General features: G+C 40.0%; 1 protein-coding gene across 3 annotated transcripts in view; it reads right to left on the bottom strand.

The window, feature by feature from the left end:
* The window catches only part of CACNB3 (calcium voltage-gated channel auxiliary subunit beta 3), a 77049-nt gene that overhangs the window by 38621 nt on the left and 16291 nt on the right, over nucleotides 1-22137 (bottom strand). The window contains exon 1 of one of the 3 annotated variants that reach the window (XM_053455563.1): nucleotides 8838-9079. The exons of the other annotated variants lie outside the window; for them this stretch is intronic. Within the exon in view, the coding sequence (XP_053311538.1) occupies nucleotides 8838-8882 (45 nt within the window). The 5' untranslated portion in view covers nucleotides 8883-9079. Of the gene's footprint in view, nucleotides 1-8837; nucleotides 9080-22137 lie in introns of those variants that run through there. 3 annotated transcript variants of the gene reach the window in all.

Below are 22137 nucleotides of genomic sequence, written 5' to 3'. Positions count from 1 at the left end.
ATCTGGCACATTTGCTGAGCCAATTCTTTTGTGTTCTTGGTCATAAATGATTCAAGCTCTGAAAACTTCATCTTTTCATTTTATGACAAACTGTGAAGAAAAAATGCTCATCTCAGCTGCTGTGACATTAAAACTCTTGGAAGGGAAATTCACTGACAGTAACAAACACAATTTATATCTTGTGTTGACTATTTTACCCTACAGTCCCATTACTAAAGGTGCAACACGAGAAATATTGTTAAAGCTGCAGTTTAAAGCAGATCTGTAAACCTATATATTGTCAAGAAAAATACATGCATTTAAATTAGTTGCAACACTTTCTGCACATGGGGCTCTCATTATACTTTCTCTCTCAAGCCAGCAACAGAGCTGGATAATGGTGAATATATAGGGCATGCACAGGGGAAAACAGGATAGATGGCAAGTGAGGGCAGGAAAAGAGACAAAATGCATGGGGGGATTCTGCTGACTCCCTCCATGCATTTTTAAGGGACAGTCAGGTATTACAGGCATTAATGCAATGCATATATGTATTAGAAATACACCTTCCATTTCTAAGCATGTGCATAATTATTTCTAACAATTATTTTGCCCTTTTGATAAACTATTTCACCTATTTTTTAATCTGATTGATTTGCAGCCTTTGTACATTGTCTTCCAAAGTGCAAAGATAAAAAATTACCTGACCTAGAAACTGCTGTGTTTGTGGAGCTAGTGGTGGAGCTCACTGGTAGCGAGTATCGGGTCCGCACTTGGAATTACAACCAGCCCTGCTTACGCAGCAGTGTCACGTTACGTCACTTATGAATGAGTATGTGTGAATAAGTACATTTTAACGGAAACCAAGTGCACCACTATTCCCTAGCCATTGTTACCAAAGTCCTCCACTGCTCCTTGGATTAACCCCTTAAGGACCGGGCTCATTTTTTCTTTTTGTACCCTGTGGGACCGAGGCTGTTTTAAATTTTAATACTTTTGTGGTGCTTGTGTTCAGCTGTAATTTTCTCCTCACCCATTTAGTGTACCCACATAAGTTATATATTGTTTTTTTCAGGACAAGATGGGCTTTCTTCAGATACCATTATTTTGATCGTTTCATCTTATTTACTATAAAAAAAAAAACATGGTGAAAAATTGAAAAAAAAAACACATTTTATGACTTTTATTTGAAAAATCTTTTACTCACCTAAAAAAGCAAGTAAAAAAACTAGCTAAATAGATTCTACTACTTGTCCTGAGTTTAGAAATACCCAATGTTTTTATGTTTTTTTGCTGTTTTTTGTAAGTTATAGGGCAATAAGTACAAGCAGTGTTTTATGATTTCCAAACCTTTTTTAACAAATCTGGTCAGTCTGCCTCCATCTCCTCTTTGGAACATCTTTGAAGCCGGTTAACTAAATTTAACCCATTCAAACCATATATTTTTGAAAACTACCCCAGGGTATTTCAAATGCTGTTATTTTAACCCTTTCCATGCAACAGTTATACAACCACACTTTGTCAAACTTTGTAATAGTAATTTTTTTTATTTTTTTTTCCACACAAATTGTACTTTAGTTATAGATATACAGGTTCTGGTATATGTCACTGTCAAACAACACCCCAATGTGTGTTCAGGAACATCTCCTGAGTGCAGTGATACCCGACATGCATGGGTTTGTCGTGTTGTTTGAGATTTAAAATGCCACATTTGGGAAGTGCGCTTTTTTTCTCCATTTTGGTCAGTCTGTACCTATGCCCTATCTTTGAGCTCGGCCACTCCAATTTACCCCATCAGCCATTTTTTTTATATTAGACACCCCTTGGGTATTTGAAGTGCTTTTATTTTAACTCTTTGTTGAGATTTTTGAGAAATTTTAGCACTTGCTCAAAATAATAAACTTTATTTTTTTATTTTATTTTATTTTTTTAATACTTTTTTTTATATTTTTTTTACACATTTTGCTGGTACTGGATGTGTACCACTGCATAATTATTTTTAAATGTTAGCACATTTTTCCATTTTTTTTTTATTATTATTTTTTGAATATTTTACTAATCACATTGTGATTAGAAAGCTGGGCTCCATTGACTTGCATGGTTGAATGCAGTACCTGTATTCAACCTGCAAGTGGAGCCAGAGTTCTCTAGAGGGTCTGGAGACCATCTTGCTGATGGCGAAGATCACCGGCAGCTGCGGCTGTGACCGCTCTCCGGAGCGGTCACAGTCCATCCTCAGGTAAGTGTTTGGTGTCGCTGGATGCCTTCTGATGGAGGCATTCCAGCGACACCATTTAAGTTTAGGAGGCGATCGCTTTTAAAACGTTTGTTGGCTGTTGACACCCCGGGGAGGGGCCAGACATGGCCCCCGATGCCGATCTCGGCCTTGCTGTAATGCCTCGACATCGAGGCATTACAGCAACGCCGTTTAAGCGAAGAAAGTGATCGTTGATCACTTTCTAAGCTTATTTAATTTTTTGACGGTTCAGGACCGTCAAAGGTCATTAAGTGACCGTTTTTCCATGACGGTCCTGAACCGGCAAAGGTCGTTAAGGGGTTAATAGCTCTTTTTGGTCTCAATCAGTATACATTAGTGGCAAGAGGCAACTAATCAGCTTGCCATGAAAGCAGCTGGGTGCCCCCTTGAATCCCTTTTATCAGAAGGGGAGTTACCAGACCCTTCATATACAGTTGTGTGAAAAAAGTACACTCTCTTCGAGTTCTATGGCTTTACCTATTAGGACATAATAACAACCATCTGTTTCTTAGTAGGTCCACAAATTAGTTAAGTACAACCTCAGATGAACAACACATGACATATTACACCGTTTCATGACTTATTCAACAAAAATAAAGCCAAAGTGGAGAAGCCATGTGTGAAAAACTAAGAACACCCTTACAGCTTCCATAGCAATTCAGATTCTAAGTAGATAGCCGGTGCTGGTAATCAAATGACCTTGATTAATTGATCATCAACAAGTGTGGCCACCTCTATAAAAGCCGAAGTTTTAGCCATTTGCTGGTCTGGAGCATTTGAGTGTGTAAACACAATGCCAAGGAGGAAAGACATTAACAATGACGGGTTATAACACCATTACCAAACCATTTAAAGTCCATCATGAGAAAGATTATTCAAACGCAGAAAACATTCAGTCTAAAAAGAACATGGCAGCACAGCTTAGTTTTGCAAAGTTGCATCTAAAACCACAAGACTTCTGGAGCAATGTCCTTTGGACAGACAAACCATAGCCGAGATGTTTGGCCATAATGCACAGAGCCACGTTTGGGCTGAAATGCTATGCTTGGTTTTCATATGAACGCCTCTGTATACCAAAGTATTCTAGAGTCAAACGTGAGGCCATCTGTCCGACAGCTAAATATTGGCCGAAATTGGGTCATGCAACGGGACACTGATCACAAGTGCTCCAGCAAATCTACAACAGAATGGTTGAAAAAAAATAGAATCAAGGTGTTGCAATGGACCAGTCAAAGCCCAGACCTCAAACCAATTGACATGCTGTGGCGGGACCTTAAGAGAGCTGTGCATAAACAAATGCCCATAAACATCAATGAACTGAAGCAACTGATAAAGTCATGCAGGAGACGATTACTTCAAGTTATTGCTGCTAACCGTGGGTTTACAAGCTATTGAATCATAAGGTGCACTTAGTTTTTCACACATGTCAGTTACCCAACTAGTCCCAAGATCACATCACTAACAGTAACATAATTAGACAGTAATGGTTTACTTTTTTGTGGAAAGAAATTATGATTTTCAGAAACATTACACCAGGGTTCCCTAGCCAAGAGAACTAGGAGTGTGCATAAATATAGGATCATTATTTATGATTTGCCTTTTTCTGGCAAAGCATCATGGATGGATAAGTAAGCAGCAATATTATTGTTTCTCTTTGTTCTCAGTTGGAACCACATTCCCAATTCCTGTTGGTGTTTCATATTAATTAATGTATTTGCATTCATTCAGCTAGTTTAATAAAAATGATTGGACCACTTGTTATGCCAGTTTGGTGATTAACCTGGTTGTCATGGTAGCCAGTAAGTGGGTTTTACAACAAGATTTTCATCTAGATCAACATACCTACCCTCATTCCAAGAACAACTGGTTGCCATTACCTACACCCCACATATTTACACAACTGGCTTTATCACTGGTCCACATTGTAGGTCTCCATTGTAGTGCCATTGTGACACTTGGTTTGTACAAAAGAAGGTTTTTGGCAGTATGTACTGCTTCTGATTTTACAAAAACACACTACTTTTACCTCTCATAATTATGTTGTTAAAAAATTATGGCATGTTCAGTACAAAATGTTAAAAGGTCTTATTACATTACTGCCTGCTCTTTCGTGTAAATGGGTTGAGAGACATAGCTCAGCAGTGTCAAATCATGACGCATAAAAACACTTAAAGGAACATTCCATCCACATATGGTAGCTGTGTTTCCTTTTAATTTAATGTTTTTCTCTCCTTTGCAAATACATGGAAGGATTCTGCAGATTTGGCCTCACCTAATGCATTTTATTCTTTTCCTGCCCCACCCCCATCTGCAAGTCTAGCAACAGATTAATTTGGCACAATACAAGCGCTGGCTTGAATTAGAGTACCAAGGAGTCTAGCAAGACACCCCCACATGCATGCACAGAGAGTGTTAACATTCAGGACCGCCATCAGGGGGTACAACTGGTGCTCACCTGAAAGAGCAGGGAGGCCAGGCCCTCCTGCTTGGCCACAGGGAAGTGAGGCCCCTGCAGGCCCCTATGTCCAGCTTCCTCCAAACCTATGACATACAGCTAGGAATATGACATCATCTCCAGGCGCTCAGACATAGCATGTGAGGATCTTATGGGAGTAAAAGAGCAGGCAGCGGCCTACTGCCTCCTGTGCCAACAAAGGTATGTTGTGTGTGTAAATAAATGTAAATATGTTGCTGTATGTATGTATGTTACTGTATGTGTGTGTGAGTAGGGATGTTGCTCTGTGTAAGTATGTTACTATATGTGTACGTTAGTATATGTGTGTAGTAAGTTACTGTGTGCAGGCAGGCCCGGTCTTAGGGGTTTGCGACTGCAGAGGACGCAACACCTAAGAGTGGTTGGACTTGCCCTTTGTGAACGCTAGGGGTCATAAAATGTGAAGTTACGTGACCCCTCAGTGAAAGCTAGTCAAAACAGTGTGTAATTCTGGCTAGATGGTTTTTGTTCTTTAGGGGTTCTTTCAGTTCAGGTATAGTGCCAATAGAATGGTGTAAAGCAGATGTGGTGTCCATGTTTAAAAAAAGAGATCAAAATCTTAGCTGGGCAACTACAGGTCAGTGAGCTTGACATCCGTAGTAAGGAAATAATTATTAAGGGTCGCTAAAAGCATATATTCAAGAATACATCTTGAATCAGAATATAATTAGAAGTAGTCAGCATGGTTTTATGAAAGACAGGTCTTTTCAAACCAACCTAATAGCATTCTACTGAAGAAATCAGTAAGATGATAGATCTAGGAGTGGCATGAGACGTAAGACGTAATCTATTTGGACTTTGCAAAGGCATTTGATACCACACAAAAGGTTACTGTACAAATTGTCAGAAATAGGTTTAAGAATAAAAGTATGTGTATGTATGTAACTATGAGTAGCCAGAGAGAAAGCTGTCAGTTCGGTAAAGGGGGTGCGAGAAGGAGGGAGGAAGTGAGAGGGTAAGAGAGGGAGTATGTATGAATGTATGAATGTATGTATGTATATTAGCATGAGAATGTATGTATAAGTATGTGTGTTAACATGAATGTGGATGTGAGCAGGAATGTGTATGTGTAAGTGTTAGTGAGCTTGAATGTGTAAGTGTATTTGTGTGTTAGCATGGATATGGATGTGTACGAGTTTGTGTGTTATGGATGTGTGTATGTGTGTTAACATGGGTGTATGTATGTGTGTTAGCGTTAATGTGTATGTCTAAGTGATGTGATAGGGAGAGTGTGTGTGAGTATCAGTGTGTATATGTTAGTGTAAGCATGTTTAAGCATGTGTATTAGCATGAGTGTGTAAGTATGTGTAAGTGTGTGCCAGTGTGTATGCTGGGGCGCATGGAGCCGATGGGGCCACATGACTTTATTTGCCCCCAGGCCAGAAGGCCAAACTGAAAGATCTCCCCTCACTAGCCCTGTCTCAGACAGTCCTCCCGCTTGAGAAAGAGGCCCAGTTGAGGAGATCATGGATCTCCCTCTAACTGGTCCAAAATAAAGAGAACAAGAGGTCTGTTCATACAGACCTCTGTTTCGCTGCTCCCTTGCAATACGTGCCAGCTATTGATGCTACAGAATATGATGTCATATCCTGGTTCTCAGCACTAAAGCCTTGTGCACCCTGATGAAGCACTAAAACAGAGACTTATATGAACAGACCTCACTCACCTATCACAGGACTTCAGAAAGGTAAGTGATAAGGAGAAAGGCAAAAGATATTGAGGAGGAAGAGAAAGGGGAGAAATAACGAGAAGAAGGTGGAGAGATAATGAGGAGAAACCAGAACAAAGGTTTTTATTGATCTATGTCACAAAGAAAAAAAATATTCATATGATCATATAATACCCTCCTGCCACACCAACATGTGTTTATTTCATGAGTGATAAGCAAAGGGAGGATTTTTTTATACAGGCAATATTGGACGTCTACATGCAAAGGATCCAGATAAATGCACGTTTCAATTGGACAAAACCCGCCATTTTTATTTACTAAAATGGATAATATGTCACAACAGTTGCATTGGGATCATTCATTTAGCACAAAGAAGAGTGATGGACTTGATGGGAAAGGGCAATTGTGAATTTCATAAAGACCCTATATTTAAAGGGGGAAAATATATTTTAAATCCCCTTGCCTATTATCACAAAAATAAGAAAATGTTGTTTTGTGTTTCATTTCTTTTGTTTGCTTTCTAAAAGTTCAGTGCATCTTAAAATCATAAATCTACAGAATCATATGATATCAATACTATGTCACGTGAGCAGTATTAGGCCTTTCGCTTTTGTAATTGCATGTTAATGTTACAAGCAACATTGTGTTATTAAGGACTCAGACCACATTTGGGGCGGAAAGTTAGTGCTTTTTTCTTGGTCAGTATCACTATTTTACATGAGGAAAAAGTTACTGTCTCCGGCAAAATGTCATATTGAAAAGAAGGGATCTATCTTTAATCAACAAGATGTCTTGAGTACTAAAAACTATTTAAAAAACAAACAAAAAAAAATATTACCCATAAATTAATTAGGATTTCACTGACAGCCCTAGTTAAGCACTTATTTAATTGCATATGGATTCAGTTTGGAGACTAACAGCATGTACAGTCAGCAGATGTTCAGGAAAATGGATAAAAAAGCAAAGGGTTGTGAGCGATCACTGGTTTTCCAAGAAACTGTGCTCTATGAATAGCAGGAAGCTTTATAGAAAATTCAGTTCATCTCCCTATATGTTTGGAATGAACAAGGGTATACACAAGCATTAACAATCTGATGTGTTTGGTTCCAGAATGTTAAGCTGCCATGAATTTCAAGCCTTTTGAAAATCAAGTGCAATAACAGCTGGCAACTATCCTGATTTGGTCAAGACAGTCGTGCCAGGAGCACAGCATACACAGGCAAGAATCACAGCGAACCAAGGTGGGACATGACAAAGCCATTGGATGTGAGGTTACTAGAAACCATTTCCGTTAGAAATGCTGCCACATATCCCACCTCATTCTTACGTTTTGATCTTAAAGAATGAAATTTGCTATTCAGCAAAAAAAAAAAAAACGTGGTTTGCAAGATGCTCCAACTCCCGTTACATTTGGCCCTGAATCATTGGCTCAGGAAATAGATCCACTGAGGCATAATGGCAATTCTAGCTTTAGACACTATCTCAAATAAAAATGAGCAATAAAGTAAAATAAAGCCAATCGGTTATTTGCATCAGGTTCACAATATAAAAAAAAATATGTTCCTTTAAGGCTTGTTAGAAAGAGGTAGATGATAATATAAAGAGGGAATTTATATTCATGGGATAGAAGCATGGAGATAGATGGGCCATAACCGCCCTATTGGTCATAATAGTCTATGCATTGATGAAATCTCTTTAAAATCTCTTTAAAATGTGTAAATTTCCCAGCATTAATATCTGAATACTAGAAGAAAAGCCAATGTCCCAATGGTAATAAAAATATAATGCGCTGCCATACAAAATCAGGTGGCGATCGATAAGGCACACATGAAAAATTAATAATTTAAGACCCCCTTATTAACCTGACATATGATACCCTTAAATGCTGTTTGATATTCTAATGCAATACTGAGCTGCACTACACACCAATGTGTCTAATATGTATCTATAGCATACAAAACACTCTCACCTGCAACAATAAAAGAAATACAAATATTTTTAATGTGAAAGTCCTGATTTTTTTTAAAAAACTTTACCAAACATTATTTATCACTTAATAAACTGGTGTTTGTGTTAAAAATGGAAATCTGTACATTTGGGGGAAATTATTACATTTATAAAGCCTCCAAAAAGCTTAGTCTTCAGCCCAAGATAGATTCCGATTTAAAAATATATACTATTTGGAATCAAAACACACAAAACTGAATTCCCAAAACTCCTCTACCCAGCCTCTGAGCTGCTGTTCATCCCAAGAGGATCGATGAAATCGTGTATCCCATATACCCCCAGTAACATTTCATTGAAATAACACATGCATTTCAGTGATCCACACTGTGATACTAGAATTATGGAGCACTAAGGATGCAGAAGAACACACTATATGCATACAAAGACATTATACAGCAAATACAACCATTGGAGAGTCAATTAGAACTTACCACCTCCGAGTCCTCAAAGCCATGGAGATACAAGTCGTCGTACATAAGGATTCCAGTGTGGGGAATAAGGAGAGGCAGATGTGGTAATAGATCCCAGGAAATCCCCTCTGGTTTGAGGACTTGGGGGAATCAGACACACAGGGATGAGGAGTGGCAGATTCTGCCTGCTCTTATTTGGTCCCACCCTAGATGCTGGAATAAGGAAGCCAGGCTGATGCTCTTACCCTAACAATCAGGCGAGGAACAATAGCACCCACCCACCATCCCTTCCCCGTCACACACACACACACTCACACACACACTCACACACGGATGGATCGCTCCTCTGATTGGCAGAAGCCCGTCCCTGGAGCATGAGGCTCTACAGCTGGGAGGCTGATGCAGACAGGAGATAAGCACCTGCCCACAGACTCACACACACTAACACACATACACACCCACAATCACATACACACAATCACACATACATACACACAATTACACATTTCCACACACATATACATACCCACACAATCACATAGACACACATCCACAAATATATACATACACACAATCACATACACACAATCACATACACACACATACATACACACAATTACACACTCAATCACACACACACACAATCACACACATGCACAATCACAAACAAATACATACAAACACACACATATATACACACACTTGCACACACAAAAACACACATATATACACATACACACATATATACACAATCACACACACATACACACATGACTTCCAGATGCATTAATGCATGTAGAAGAAACTGCAGAGGGAAGCTTGCCAAAGAGCTTACAGTCTACTTGGTGGTGAAGGCAGTGGTTGTATGTATTGACCATTTTTCTGCTATATTTAATATGACATTAGTTGGTGCAGATAATGTTCATGAGCAGGTAGAACATCTGACTAATGAATCTGAGCGCAAGCCAGTCTACCTTTAACCCTTTCCATCTCCCATGTTTAATTCAACAGGTTTGAACCAAATGCAACATTAAAAACATAATCCCCGGCACCGTTTAATTCCCAAACACTTATAACGTAACAATTTTTAATCATATGCAACTTTCAGTTTTGCTGAGGACACTTTCACGCGACACAATAGCAGACGCTGATAGACTGTTGCCATAGAAACTGAAAAAGCTTAAAAGTCTGCAGACTGCTTTTATGTGATTAAACCTTAACAGAAATGAATAAAATGACAAGTCTGCATAGGTTTATGTCCGATGCATACTGGAGACTGCAGGTAAAGAGGGTCAGCACCTTTAAGTGCCAGGTGGGTGATGTCCTATTATTATTATTATTACTACCGTATTTGCTCGATTATAAGACGACCCCCCAAAATCTGAATATTAATTTAGGAAAAAAAGAAAAAGCCTGAATATAAGACGACCCTATAGGAAAAAAGGTTTTACCAGTAAATGTTAATTCATGTAAACTATTACATTTTTTAATAAAAGCTATGATTGAGAAAAATATGTTTTTGTTTTTATTTCCTTGTATTTTCCAACCTGCCCCCCAGTTACGCACATCTGCCCCCAGGCTTGCCACTCCAATATGGCACTGTGGCCCATGATATGCCTTTTAACCCTCTATATGCCTCTGTGCCCCATGATATGCCTTTTAATCCCCTATATGCCACTCTGCCTCCAGAAATGCCTTATACCCCTATATCCCATTCTGGCATTTAGGGGGTTAAAAGGCATATTATGGGGCAGAGTGGCATATAGGGAGGTATAAGGCATTTCAGGAGGAAGAGTGGCGTATAGAGGGTTAAAAGGCATTTCTGGAGGCAGAGTGGCATTTAGGGGGTTAAAAGGCATTGTATAGAGCACTCTGCCTCCAGAAATGCCTTATACCCCTATATGCCACTCTGGCATTTAGGGGATTAAAAGGCATATTATGGGGCAGAGTGGCATATAGGGAGGTATAAGGCATTTCAGGAGGCAGAGTGGCGTTAAGGGGGTTAAAAGGCATTTTTTTACAGAGCGCTCTGCCTCCAGAAATGCCCTATGCCCCCATTTAACACCCCCCCTCACCCCCACACACACACACACACTTACAGGTGCTTCCAATTTCCTGTTGTATTGCCGGGGCAGCGGGTTGACGTCTACGCGATTCGCTGCAGCCGGAAGGAGGTGGAGTTGGAAGCGGGGGTTTGAGATCAGAGTTCCCCGCACCAGTGCGGCATCGGCACCGGTGCGGGGAACTCTGATCTCTGACAGTCGGCGAAGGTCTGCTAGCCACACCTCCTTCCGGCTGCAACGTAAATTGTCTACGCGGATCGAGCAGATACGGTATTATTACTACCTCTAGATTGTAAGCTTGGTTCAGCAGGGCCCTCCTCACCAGTTGTTTCTGTAAGTTTAATTGTTATGTTATAATATATGCTACTTGTCATGTCCTGTTTATCAATCGTGTAGCGCTGCGAAAAACAATGAATATTAAAATAGTTTTTAATAATAATATTATTTAAGTGTTAAAATAGGTTTTTATCATTATTATTATTATCATCGTTTATTGATTTATATAGCTCCAACATATTTTTCAGGGTATTGGCTTAAGCAGGAGTGTTATGGGTTAGGGTTGTCATATAAATGCTACTGTGTACAACAAGCATCATTTGTTTTCATAATTATTTCCCTTTAAATATTTCTAAAACTGAAAAAAAAAAACATGATCAACGTCAGTTTACAAAATTCAATAAAGGACGGAAATGTTTCATGTTAGAATTCATTTCCTTTATTATCTGGTTTTGCGCCAGTAGCTTTGCTGAGAATGGATTATTATGCCAAAAATGGCACAACAAATAACATAAAAGTGGAATCATAGCGTACAATGATTACAAATTTTGTTTTAGTAATTTCTGAGGATGATTAACCTTCATAGCTTTAGAGACAAAATAAATCATTCCCTAGAACTGAAGGGTTAGAATAAAATATGCATGAATTAATGTATATTTTTTATCTATTTAGAACTCATAGATGTGGTTAGTGCTTTCGAATTCACAGTATAATAAAGGAGATGTACAATAAGTATAGTAGTAGTATTATTATTACCGTATTGGCTCGATTATAGGTCGCACCGGAATATAGGCCGCACCCTAAAAGTTAGGTGCTTTTTTAAAAAAAAATTTAGATTCTTAGAAAAAAAAACAAATTAGTGGAATAGATATGCTGCCACTCTGCTCCCCCAGATATGCTGCCACTCTGTCCACCCCAGATATGCTGCCACTCGGCCCCCCCGAGATATGCTGCCACTCTGTCCTCCCCCCGAGATATGCTGCCATTCTGCCCCCCCGACATATGCTGCCACTCTGCCCCCTAGATATGTCCCCCCTAGACTTACCAATGCAGACTCCCAGGTGTCTAGCGGGGCTGGCAGGGGACATATGCGCTACGCATAGACAACTTCCGGTGCCGGCACTTCCGCCGTGGGAAGTCCTGGCAAGGGATATTGTTAAAGCACATCGAGGAGACGTGCCGGCAGCGGAGGTTGTTTATGCTCACATCGCCGCAGCCGGTGAACGTCTGCGCGATGCGCTTAGACAATCCCCGTGGAAAGTGCTGGCATGGGAGGCTGTCTCAGCGTATCGGAGAGTAGGATCCAGGTCCCCTGCAGTGCTGCAGAGGATCTGTATCCTAACCCTGCTGCCTGCCCGGCGCCCAGAACTGCATGTCCCGGGCGTCAGGCTCTATGGATTGCGCACTCCTGCGCTAAACCCTGATTATAGGGATTATATTCGGGCAAATACGGTATTTTTTGTTTTATATAGCGCCATCAAATTCTGTAGCACTGTACAATGGGTAGACAGGACATAACAAGCAGCATGTAACAACAATTTGACTTACAGAGACAACAGGTGAGGAGGGCCCTGCTCAAACAAGTTTACAATCTAGAGTAGTATAAGCAGCTGTGTGTTCTGTATTCTGTATTAGGTCTTGGGGGTGGTAGTCCCTCAAAAACGGTGTAAATTGCTCTACTGGCCCATTAGGCTCCCAAGTGCTCAGTGGCCTGGTTACAAGAGAGACCTGTGATCTCCTCAGCAGGCCTATTTATATTATGGAGGATTGTGCCAAACCAGAGCAGCCTCCATAGCATGCTGTCCCTGTGCTTCTTGTTATCTGCTTTTTATGTGCAGGCCTTGAAACCATTTTTAATATATCAACAACACTTAAACACCCCTTTATGGAGTAAATAAACCTAGTTTTGCATGATGCTTTTCATAACTAAATGTTTCTACTCTCATTGTTAATTGTGCAGTTGACTTAACAAGTAGAGCATCTAGAATTATACCCTATAGTACCCCTTTTTTGTTTAATGTGACACTTTTCCTCTTTAAAGACTAAATTCTGTTCCCAGAGATACAGTTATCCCTGGTAATATGATAACGATGTTTCAATGGACTGCAATAGACAAATGTAAAATTAAAAAAATCTAACTTCTTATGTCATGAAATAGAAGTGTCAGTTTGATTGACTGGTCAACATTTTGGCGATCATAGTGTTAAAAAAATAAGTGTGCGTGTGTCAATCACAGAAAGAAAGACTATAAAATATAAATGTATTTTACATTCTTACCGTTTGTATTAAAGCATCAAAAGTCTCTTTACATTAGTAAAATATCATCCAAACCACCTAACACATTTGAAGTTTACGGAGAAATATCAAAAGAACTTGCTAATGTGTTTGAGAATGTTAATTGCTGGGTACTTGAAGTTGCTATGGAAATGCTCAATTCACAGAATAAAGTTAACCATTACCTCAACACAATTTCAACATGTTCATTTTACTGGAACTCTACCCCACCTTGGTCCTACAGAACTGCCCTGGTTTACCACATTTGCTGGAGAAAATGGGGAGAGCTACAAAAGAATGTTTATGCATGTGACCAAATGAGACAGAATGGCGATGAGACATCTGCATGCACTTTAACATACAGGTGGACTCCATGCCTCCCAAAAGGATGAAATATAGTTTTAATTCCCCATCCCACTGTATATATCCCAACCAACATGCTTAAATAATATCACTTTACTTCCAACGCATTCAAGTTATGAATATAATATTCATGCATATAATATTCTTTTATTATAATATATATCATGCATATAATATTCTTTTATTCCTGGAAAATTGCATAATGTCAATAATGTCAATATCATTATAAAAATGAGAAACCATAATAACCAAGAGCAACCCTGAACACAGAGAAACAACTTAATAACATTGGGGTTTACTTAAACGATGAGGCCTTGCAAGAACATGACCAGATATTCTATACATCGCAACAATGTGGTTACCAACAACAGTACAGTGGGTTGCAGTATCTAAAGCACGGAGCACATATGTGTATACCCCCTGATGTGCTAGTTACTGCGTTAGATGTGTTATCCACATATACAGACTTTTGTGTCTACCCTACACTCGAGCTCTGTCTATTCTCCACACACATGATAATTGGCCAATAAAAGCAATGAGTGTTAGAGTGAGTGTGTGTGTTTTAGTGTAATGGTGCTTAATTGAATGTATGTTAGAGCACCCAAGCATCAGTAACCCTAGGCTCATCCTCAATTAACTGGGTAATGTTATATTTAGGATTTATGAGTGTCAGGAGTAACTTGAATTTTGTAAATGCATTGAGCATTAAGGGTTAGTTTAAACAAGTTTAAATGCTGTTGTAACCAATACAGAGTCATCTGCTGTTAGGCCAGTACAATCTGGAAGTGCTGCTAAAGAGATACACTACAACACCTGCATGATATATTGTACTCTAAGTACAGTAATGCAGATCACTGCATAACTAGGCACAATTGTGCTGATAGACAGATTTTTTCGGGAAGTGCTAAATTGTACCACCGCCACTGGTATTCAAACTAAAGGTAAATGTAAATTACAAAAATAACTGGGCATTTTTGTATGGGTTTGTGTTCCAGTGTGAAATCAGTCAAAATGCGTCATAATGTGCTTTTATTTCACAGGAGGGAAATTACTGCCTACCACATAATGCACATTGACATTAATCAGTAAAACCAGGAAGGACAGGACATATGAGACAAAACAAAGAAGTATTTCATTAATATAATACCACAATTAAGTATTTTATGCTGATCTATTTCTGCTAGCGTACAAACAGAAGACTGGTTGAACTACTGAATAAAGTAAGCAAGAATCTGTGTATGGATGCTAAATTAAAATTAGCCAGTATAATGTACATTTTATAATTGTACAACACCATCTACTGGAAATATGTGATATTGCAAGACTCTAATGTAGTTGCAAGAAGCATTACAGAGTAGAGCCCTGCGCAGGACTAATATTTAAATACCATTCCCGCTGAATTTCTGACCATTACCGCCCGCTCCCGCAATATATGTGTTCCACTCCCGCCCACTCCCGCAACATATGTGTCGAATCCCGCCCACTCCTGCAAATCTATGTGTCCAATCCCGCCCACCCCCTTACCTAAACTGCAGATTTCCTGCTTACTCCCGCAAGGCTGCCATCGTGTTGCTCCCTCACAGCGTCTCTTCACTTGTTCCGCCCAGGAACACAGTGGAGTCACGGGAAGTAACATAAATTCACGTGACTCCGCTGGGTTCCTGGGCGAAACAAGAGAAGAGACGCGCTGTGCGAGCCACGCGAAGGCAGCCTTGCAGGAGTGAGCGGGATTACTGGGACCTGCAGGTCAACAACACCCGAAAACCAACCGCACCTGCAAGAAATCTTAACAGGAGGTGGTGATCGTCTAAAACTAGAGAGTCAGAGGCTTAGATGTAATGTAAGAAATAAGTAGAACAGACTACCAGCAGTTGTGATAGAGGATAATACAGGGATGGAATTAAAACTCACATGAGGTTGGCATAAGCCTAACAAAAGAAAAACTAAGTAGACTAGGCGGAGTAGCTGAAATTTTCCCCCAAAATTATATTTCTGTTTTTGACAATCTGAAATTTACTTAACGATACAGTTCTGTAAATTCTCAAATTTCCAAAACACTGGGATAAATGAGTCCTTGATTGTACAGTTAGACAAGGTAAGATCCCATTAGCAACATCTTTGATTGTGGGAGGTATCGCCTAACTCACCAGACTGTGTGTCCATATGTCCATAACTGGGAACTCTCTGTGTTTCACCTGGAAGCTCTAGTTCTCTTTCTCCGGGACAGGGGTGAGATACGTTGCCACGTTTACTCCTGGCCCAATCCCCTCCTACTTCTAATTCATTTAATACAATGTGAGGCTAGACCATCGTACGGCATACCGTGCTCCTTGAATGAATAACTCTACCCTCGTGAATGACTAGATTTGCCCCTAAGACCTCTGTCCCAGAAGACAGCCTGCCAGGGATGCGTACCTCCCAACGTTTCAATTTTCCAAAAGGGAAACCTTTGTGTTAGTGTCAGTGGTGTGGCAAAGGAGCAGGGCCTTACCAAGGCATTTTATTTGACTTCTGATGTACTAATAATCATTTTAGATGATGAATAATGATCTACACAATTTTATTTGTAAACACATTTGCTGTGTTTTCTATACACATTAATGCTACCCTTTAGGATGCAGAACACCGTGATAAGACATAAGGAGAGGATTGACCCATTTCCTACCGGTACACTCCAGTCCTCATATTTGAATGAATTAGGTGCTGTTACCAAATGTTGTCTTGCTTTATGCTGGAATAAACCATCATTTCCACTGGAGAAGTGACCATTTAGAGCAGTAAATTGCCTAAGGGCTGTACAAAAGAAGGCATGATTGACAACCAACTGTATGCCAATGAAGTGAAATGGTTAGGTGTTCTGATGAAGAGATCCACAGCCTCTCTATACAAGACCTTAAAATGGTCTCAAACCTTAATGGAGTTTCTCCTCTGCAGAGCACATGGCAAATCAGTTAAGGCCTTTGATCACCTTCCACTCCCTCTCCCTGCGCCTTTCCCTTTTCTATCACCTTGGTCTCTAAGGGTCACTGGAGAAGATAGGTTACCAGGGGAGTGTCCAGCAGAAGGAGGACTTATCGTGTTTATAAAGTCCTGCTAACTCTCTCTCTGAGATGAACACAAGGGAGTAGTAATTGTATCACATGTAACAGCATATACTAATTTATAGCTTGTTTAGCCTCTCTTAATAAATATTGTTAATTGCAGAAAACAAGGAGTGTGGACTTTACACTCAATAGTTAGTGGTTATTGATAGCATAACAGTGTGTATGTATGTATGTATATATATATATATATATATATATATATATATATATATATACAGTAAGTGTTATTCAATAATTACAGTAAGATTCACAAAACACAGACACTGTTTTATAACAAGGGCAATTTAAGGACCAGGGGATTGATGCAGCCTATTTAGAAATGTTTTTGCAACGGTGCTCAACATTATTTTTGACTGTAAATCGAAGCACACATGTCATTTCATGGATTTAGCATCTCAAATAAGCAACATGTTTTATTAATTATAAATGACTAGATCAAAATATTCCAAATATTGTTTTAAATGCTAATGGCTTACTCAAATATGCCTATATATCCCCATCCCTGGCATTCTAAACTCGACAAAGCTGAGCATTTCCATTAAAGTTCTATGTCTGGAACTGTGTCTAGATTTACTGGAAGATATGGACTTAGAAGAGTAAGTCAAATATTGATCACTATATTTCAGTGACAATCAGATCACATTACCTACTATGCAGCAAAATCTATTTTAATTGATTAGCAAACAATCCCGATTAGTACTTAACTGTACTGGTTCATTGCAGATCAAACTGAATCAAATTAGAAGTATCTTTGTACATTGTGTCATCAGACTGCCATCTTGATAGTTTTATGTCAATGCTGGTGCTGATGTCATCAATTAGGTCATAATGGCGAAACAAAAAATGATTAAAACAAGATGTTTAACTTTGATGATATCATAATTCATGAAGCCATCACTGATGACACCATGAATTATATCATGAAGAAGTTTAATGTGGTACTGTGTGTTTCCTTTAAGGTAGTTTTTGCAGCTAGTATAACAATCAGCATTGTTTGAACGTTAGAGTTTCTACCTCTTCAGAAAAAGGAAAGGATACAAACAAGCAGGGCCGGCCTTTGGGGTGTGCGACCTGTGCGACCGCACAGGGCGCCACACTCCAGGGGGCGCCGCCGCGGGGTCCGCCGCCGCCGCGGGGTCCGCCGCAGCCAGTAGCGTACCTAGCGGGGGGGGCGGTCCGCACTGGGTGCCGCTCATCAGGGGGGCACCCGGCACCCCTCCAGAGACGGACAGTAATGTCCGCCGCTGGAGGAGCAGGCTTGCAAGGGAGCGGTATCGGAGGTCTTTAACAGACCTCCGGCTCCCTTGAGTGATTTTAAGCCGGTTCAAGGATCTCCCTTGAACCCAGCTTAAAATCACTCAAGGGAGCCGGAGGTCTGTTAAAGACCTCCGATACCGCTCCCTTGTGATCCGCGTGGCAACAGCTGCTGTGCGCCGGGGTTTGTTGTCAGATCCCGGCGCACAACACTGAAGCCGCGCCCACCGCTGTCCGTGCCCTCTGACCCGGAAGAAGATAGAAGAACTGAAGAAGAGGAGCGAAGAGAAGGAAAAGGAGCTGTAAGGAGAAAAGAGGAAAGGTAGGAAAGCATTCAGTGAGAGTGAGAGTGGATTGGTATATGTGTGGATTAGTGTATGTGTGGATTGGTATATGTGTGGATTAGTGTATGTGTGGATTGGTATATGTGTGGATTAGTGTATGTGTGGATTGGTATATGTGTGGATTAGTGTATGTGTGGATTGGTATATATGTGTGGATTGGTATATGTGTGGATTAGTGTGTGTGTGGATTGGTGTGTGTGTGTGGATTGGTATGTGTGTGGATTGGTATATGTGTGGATTAGTGTATGTGTGGATTGGTATATGTGTGGATTAGTATGTGTGTGGATTGGTATATATGTGTGGATTAGTGGATTGGTGTATACTTGTGGATTAGTGTATACGTGTGGATTGGTATACGTGTGGATTGGTATACGAGTGGATTGGTATATGTGTGGATTGGTATACGTGTGGATTAGTATATGTGTGGATTGGTAAGTGTGTGAGAGTGATGGGTGTTATGCTGTACCATTCCCAATGTCTTTTTCATTATCTAATTATGCTCTAAAAGTACATCATAACTCCCATCACTCTATACTGTTCCATACAGTGGCAGAGCTGGGAGGCAGAGGCCTTGCACCCCCACCGCAGGACTCCTGAAAGGTAAGTGAACTTCAAAGAGGGAATGGGTAGATAGTTAGGAGGGGGTAGATAGGGAGAAGGGAGTGAGACAGGGGAAAGGGGGTAGATAGGGAGAAGGGTGTGAGAAGGGGTAGATAGGGCAGAAGGGAGTGAGAAGGGGTAGATAGGGCAATCATACTCCTATCATGCCAAGTCTGCGAGTACATCCTGGAATCTGGGTATGCCTGGGCATGATAGGAATGTGATTGCTGTTAATCATATATATATATATATATATATATATATATATATATATATATATATATAATATTGTTATTTAATTGTTTTGTCCTATTTTGGTGTGTTACTTACTTTAAATAAAAGTGTTAGATATTTTTATGGTGTGAGGGGGTCATATTCGGTTTTGGCCAGGTAAATGCTGCACTTTCGGTTTCAGTCCAGAATTCGTTTCGGTGCATCCCTACTACTAAGCCAGACAATGAAGTGGTAGGCCTACACCACATCAATGTTTGGCGTAGTATATAGTGATTGGGGTTTTGTTACAAGTTTTTATTCCTTTCTTTTTTTGGGATGGGGGGGCGCCAGAGGAGTAGTCCGCACAGGGCACCAGAACACCTAAGGCCGGCTCTGCAAACAAGACTAATGTTTACTAGTGAGTGCCAGGTAAATGTTTACCAGCAAGGTGTCAATCCTGGATGGTAAATAAATGAGCAAACAGAAACATGCTGAGATGCATCAGGGTTTGAAATTTTCAATATGACATATCTTCTCCTGCAGACTGTAACTTTCATCATGCTAACCAAGACGCGGAAAGGACTGGCTCCTCTGCAGTACTGATTTCAGCAGGATTGTGTCAAGTTGATAACCCAGTTCCTTGCTAAACGACACTTTCATTCTTTACAACCCTGTAATAAATGTACAGTATGTGCGCTCATCTGCGTGCATTAAATCTTAGTACATACATGTGAGCAAACGTGGAAGCTAAACTTATGCAAAACTCAGTGAAGGCTGAAAATCTGGTAACTTGGTTTTGGAAAACCAGTCTTAAATACCCAGTACGTCTGCTGCTGTTGGCTACATCTTACAGCATTTATGGATGCCAACGTAAAATGCAGATGTGATTACGCATTCAAATTCTTTTACTGAATAACCATCATTATCCACCTTGAGTACCAATGTGCAGCACCAAATATATCCAGCAAAACGCTTGTTTTCAGCAAGGTCCCACCAGTTCAACAAGCTTCTTCTGTTTAGAGACAACATTATAATGGTTGAAATCAAATGATTTGAGTCTTCTCTGCATGTCAGAAGGATTGAAATGTACTCTTAAGGACGGATTCGATATTCACGCACATGTGACAATGAAAGAAGTGGACAATGAAATAAGAGCTGTGTCATAACGTGTTGTATTATCACTGATTTTGCTTGTGCATCAAGTTGTTCAGGTTTGTGCCTGTTATGACCATTTCATATAGGAAACGAGAAATAAATAATAATTTCTAAGTGACAATTGTCACATATAAGTGACAATTGTCACATATAAGTGACAATTGCTTCGACCAGAAATCTGCTGACAAGGCTACCCTATTTTGATTACATTTTGCCAACCAACCCCTCTACAAATGCAGAAATGGACAATTTTCCTTCTGCTACCTAGTAAGGTTTAGGAGTTGGTCAACCTAATAATGAGTCCACTTTACAGAAGAATTTAGCAACTAGGGGAATTCTCATAGTGCTCATTATATTACATTTATTTATAGAGCACCAGCAGATTATGTAGGGCTACTACAATTGTGGGACGGTTGACAATAGCATTAACATAGACTATATACAGTACAATGTGACAGTAAGATTAACGCACATTAAGATGTACTGGTACAAAAAGAGAGGGCTCTGCTCTTGCCATGACAGCCAAGTCCGCTTGATCTTTATTGAAGACACATAAAGGTGTCTTCAGTTTAATGAATTCGATTGTACATTTATAAGTATTAATTTCATATATTTTATTTATTTTTTTGAAATAATGTATTCATTTGCTTAAGTGAATACAGTGTTTATCATATCTCAGTCTTCATCACTTATCTATGTAAGGACCCATAGAATATTGACCTGCACATTCAGAATACCTTGTTTTTCGTGTGTCCCAGCATGCATGAGAACCTTAGGCAAACACCGAGCTGCCTTGGTAGATAGTTTAACCCCAGCTACACCTTGAAGGATACATCCTCCAATGTTGTCCAGTTGCAATTTTGAAAGCTAATCTTTTAAAGCCTTACCTAAATCTTAAAGTGCAAAACAAACCCAGAAATTGAATATTAACCCCTTAACGGCCGATGACGGTTCAGGGCCGTCACGCAAAAACGGTCTGAGAATGACCTTTGACGGTCCTGAACCGTCATGGGGTTAAATCAGTTCAGAAGGCAATCAAAGATTGCTTTCTTCACTTAGATTGTGTTGCTGTAATGCATCGACATAGAGGCATTCAGTCACACAGAAAAAAAACGTCAGGAAGCAGTTAGATCGCGTCCTTCACTCAGTTGGTGTTACTGAAATGCCTCGATATCGAGGCATTTCAAGAACAGCAACTGAGTGGAAAAAAACGACCTATGATAGTTTCTTAAACGGAGCTTCTAGCGGCAGGGCGCCGCCATGGTTAATTTACCTTCCAAGATGGCACTGCCCTTCTCCTGGCAATAGCCCTAGAAGCAATTACAAATCACTTTCATCATTCAGGGGATGTTGCTGGATGCCTTCAGCATCCAGAGATTGACACCCCAAACCTGAAGATCACTCTTGATTTGCCCAGTCAAAGGCAATGTTTATAAACATTTACTGGTCAAAGGTAAATATCTGCCTCATTTCATAACTTGCTTTTAGTGAGGGAGAGAGAGAGATCGTAATAAAGTAGGTATACTTTTATAAAATATTACAAAAAATAAAAAAAAATCCCCACAAAGGCTCTTATAAGAGCCCCTCTTTTCATTTTAACCCCTTCCTTAGGTTGATCACTGCCTAGGCAGTGATATTGCACATCGGCACTTTTTTGCTGTTTGTGCACTTTTAT

The sequence above is a fragment of the Spea bombifrons genome, chromosome 2 (genome assembly GCF_027358695.1).
Source record: "Spea bombifrons isolate aSpeBom1 chromosome 2, aSpeBom1.2.pri, whole genome shotgun sequence".
Lineage (NCBI taxonomy): Eukaryota > Metazoa > Chordata > Amphibia > Anura > Pelobatidae > Spea > Spea bombifrons.
This window is presented reverse-complemented; position numbering and strand designations above follow the sequence as displayed.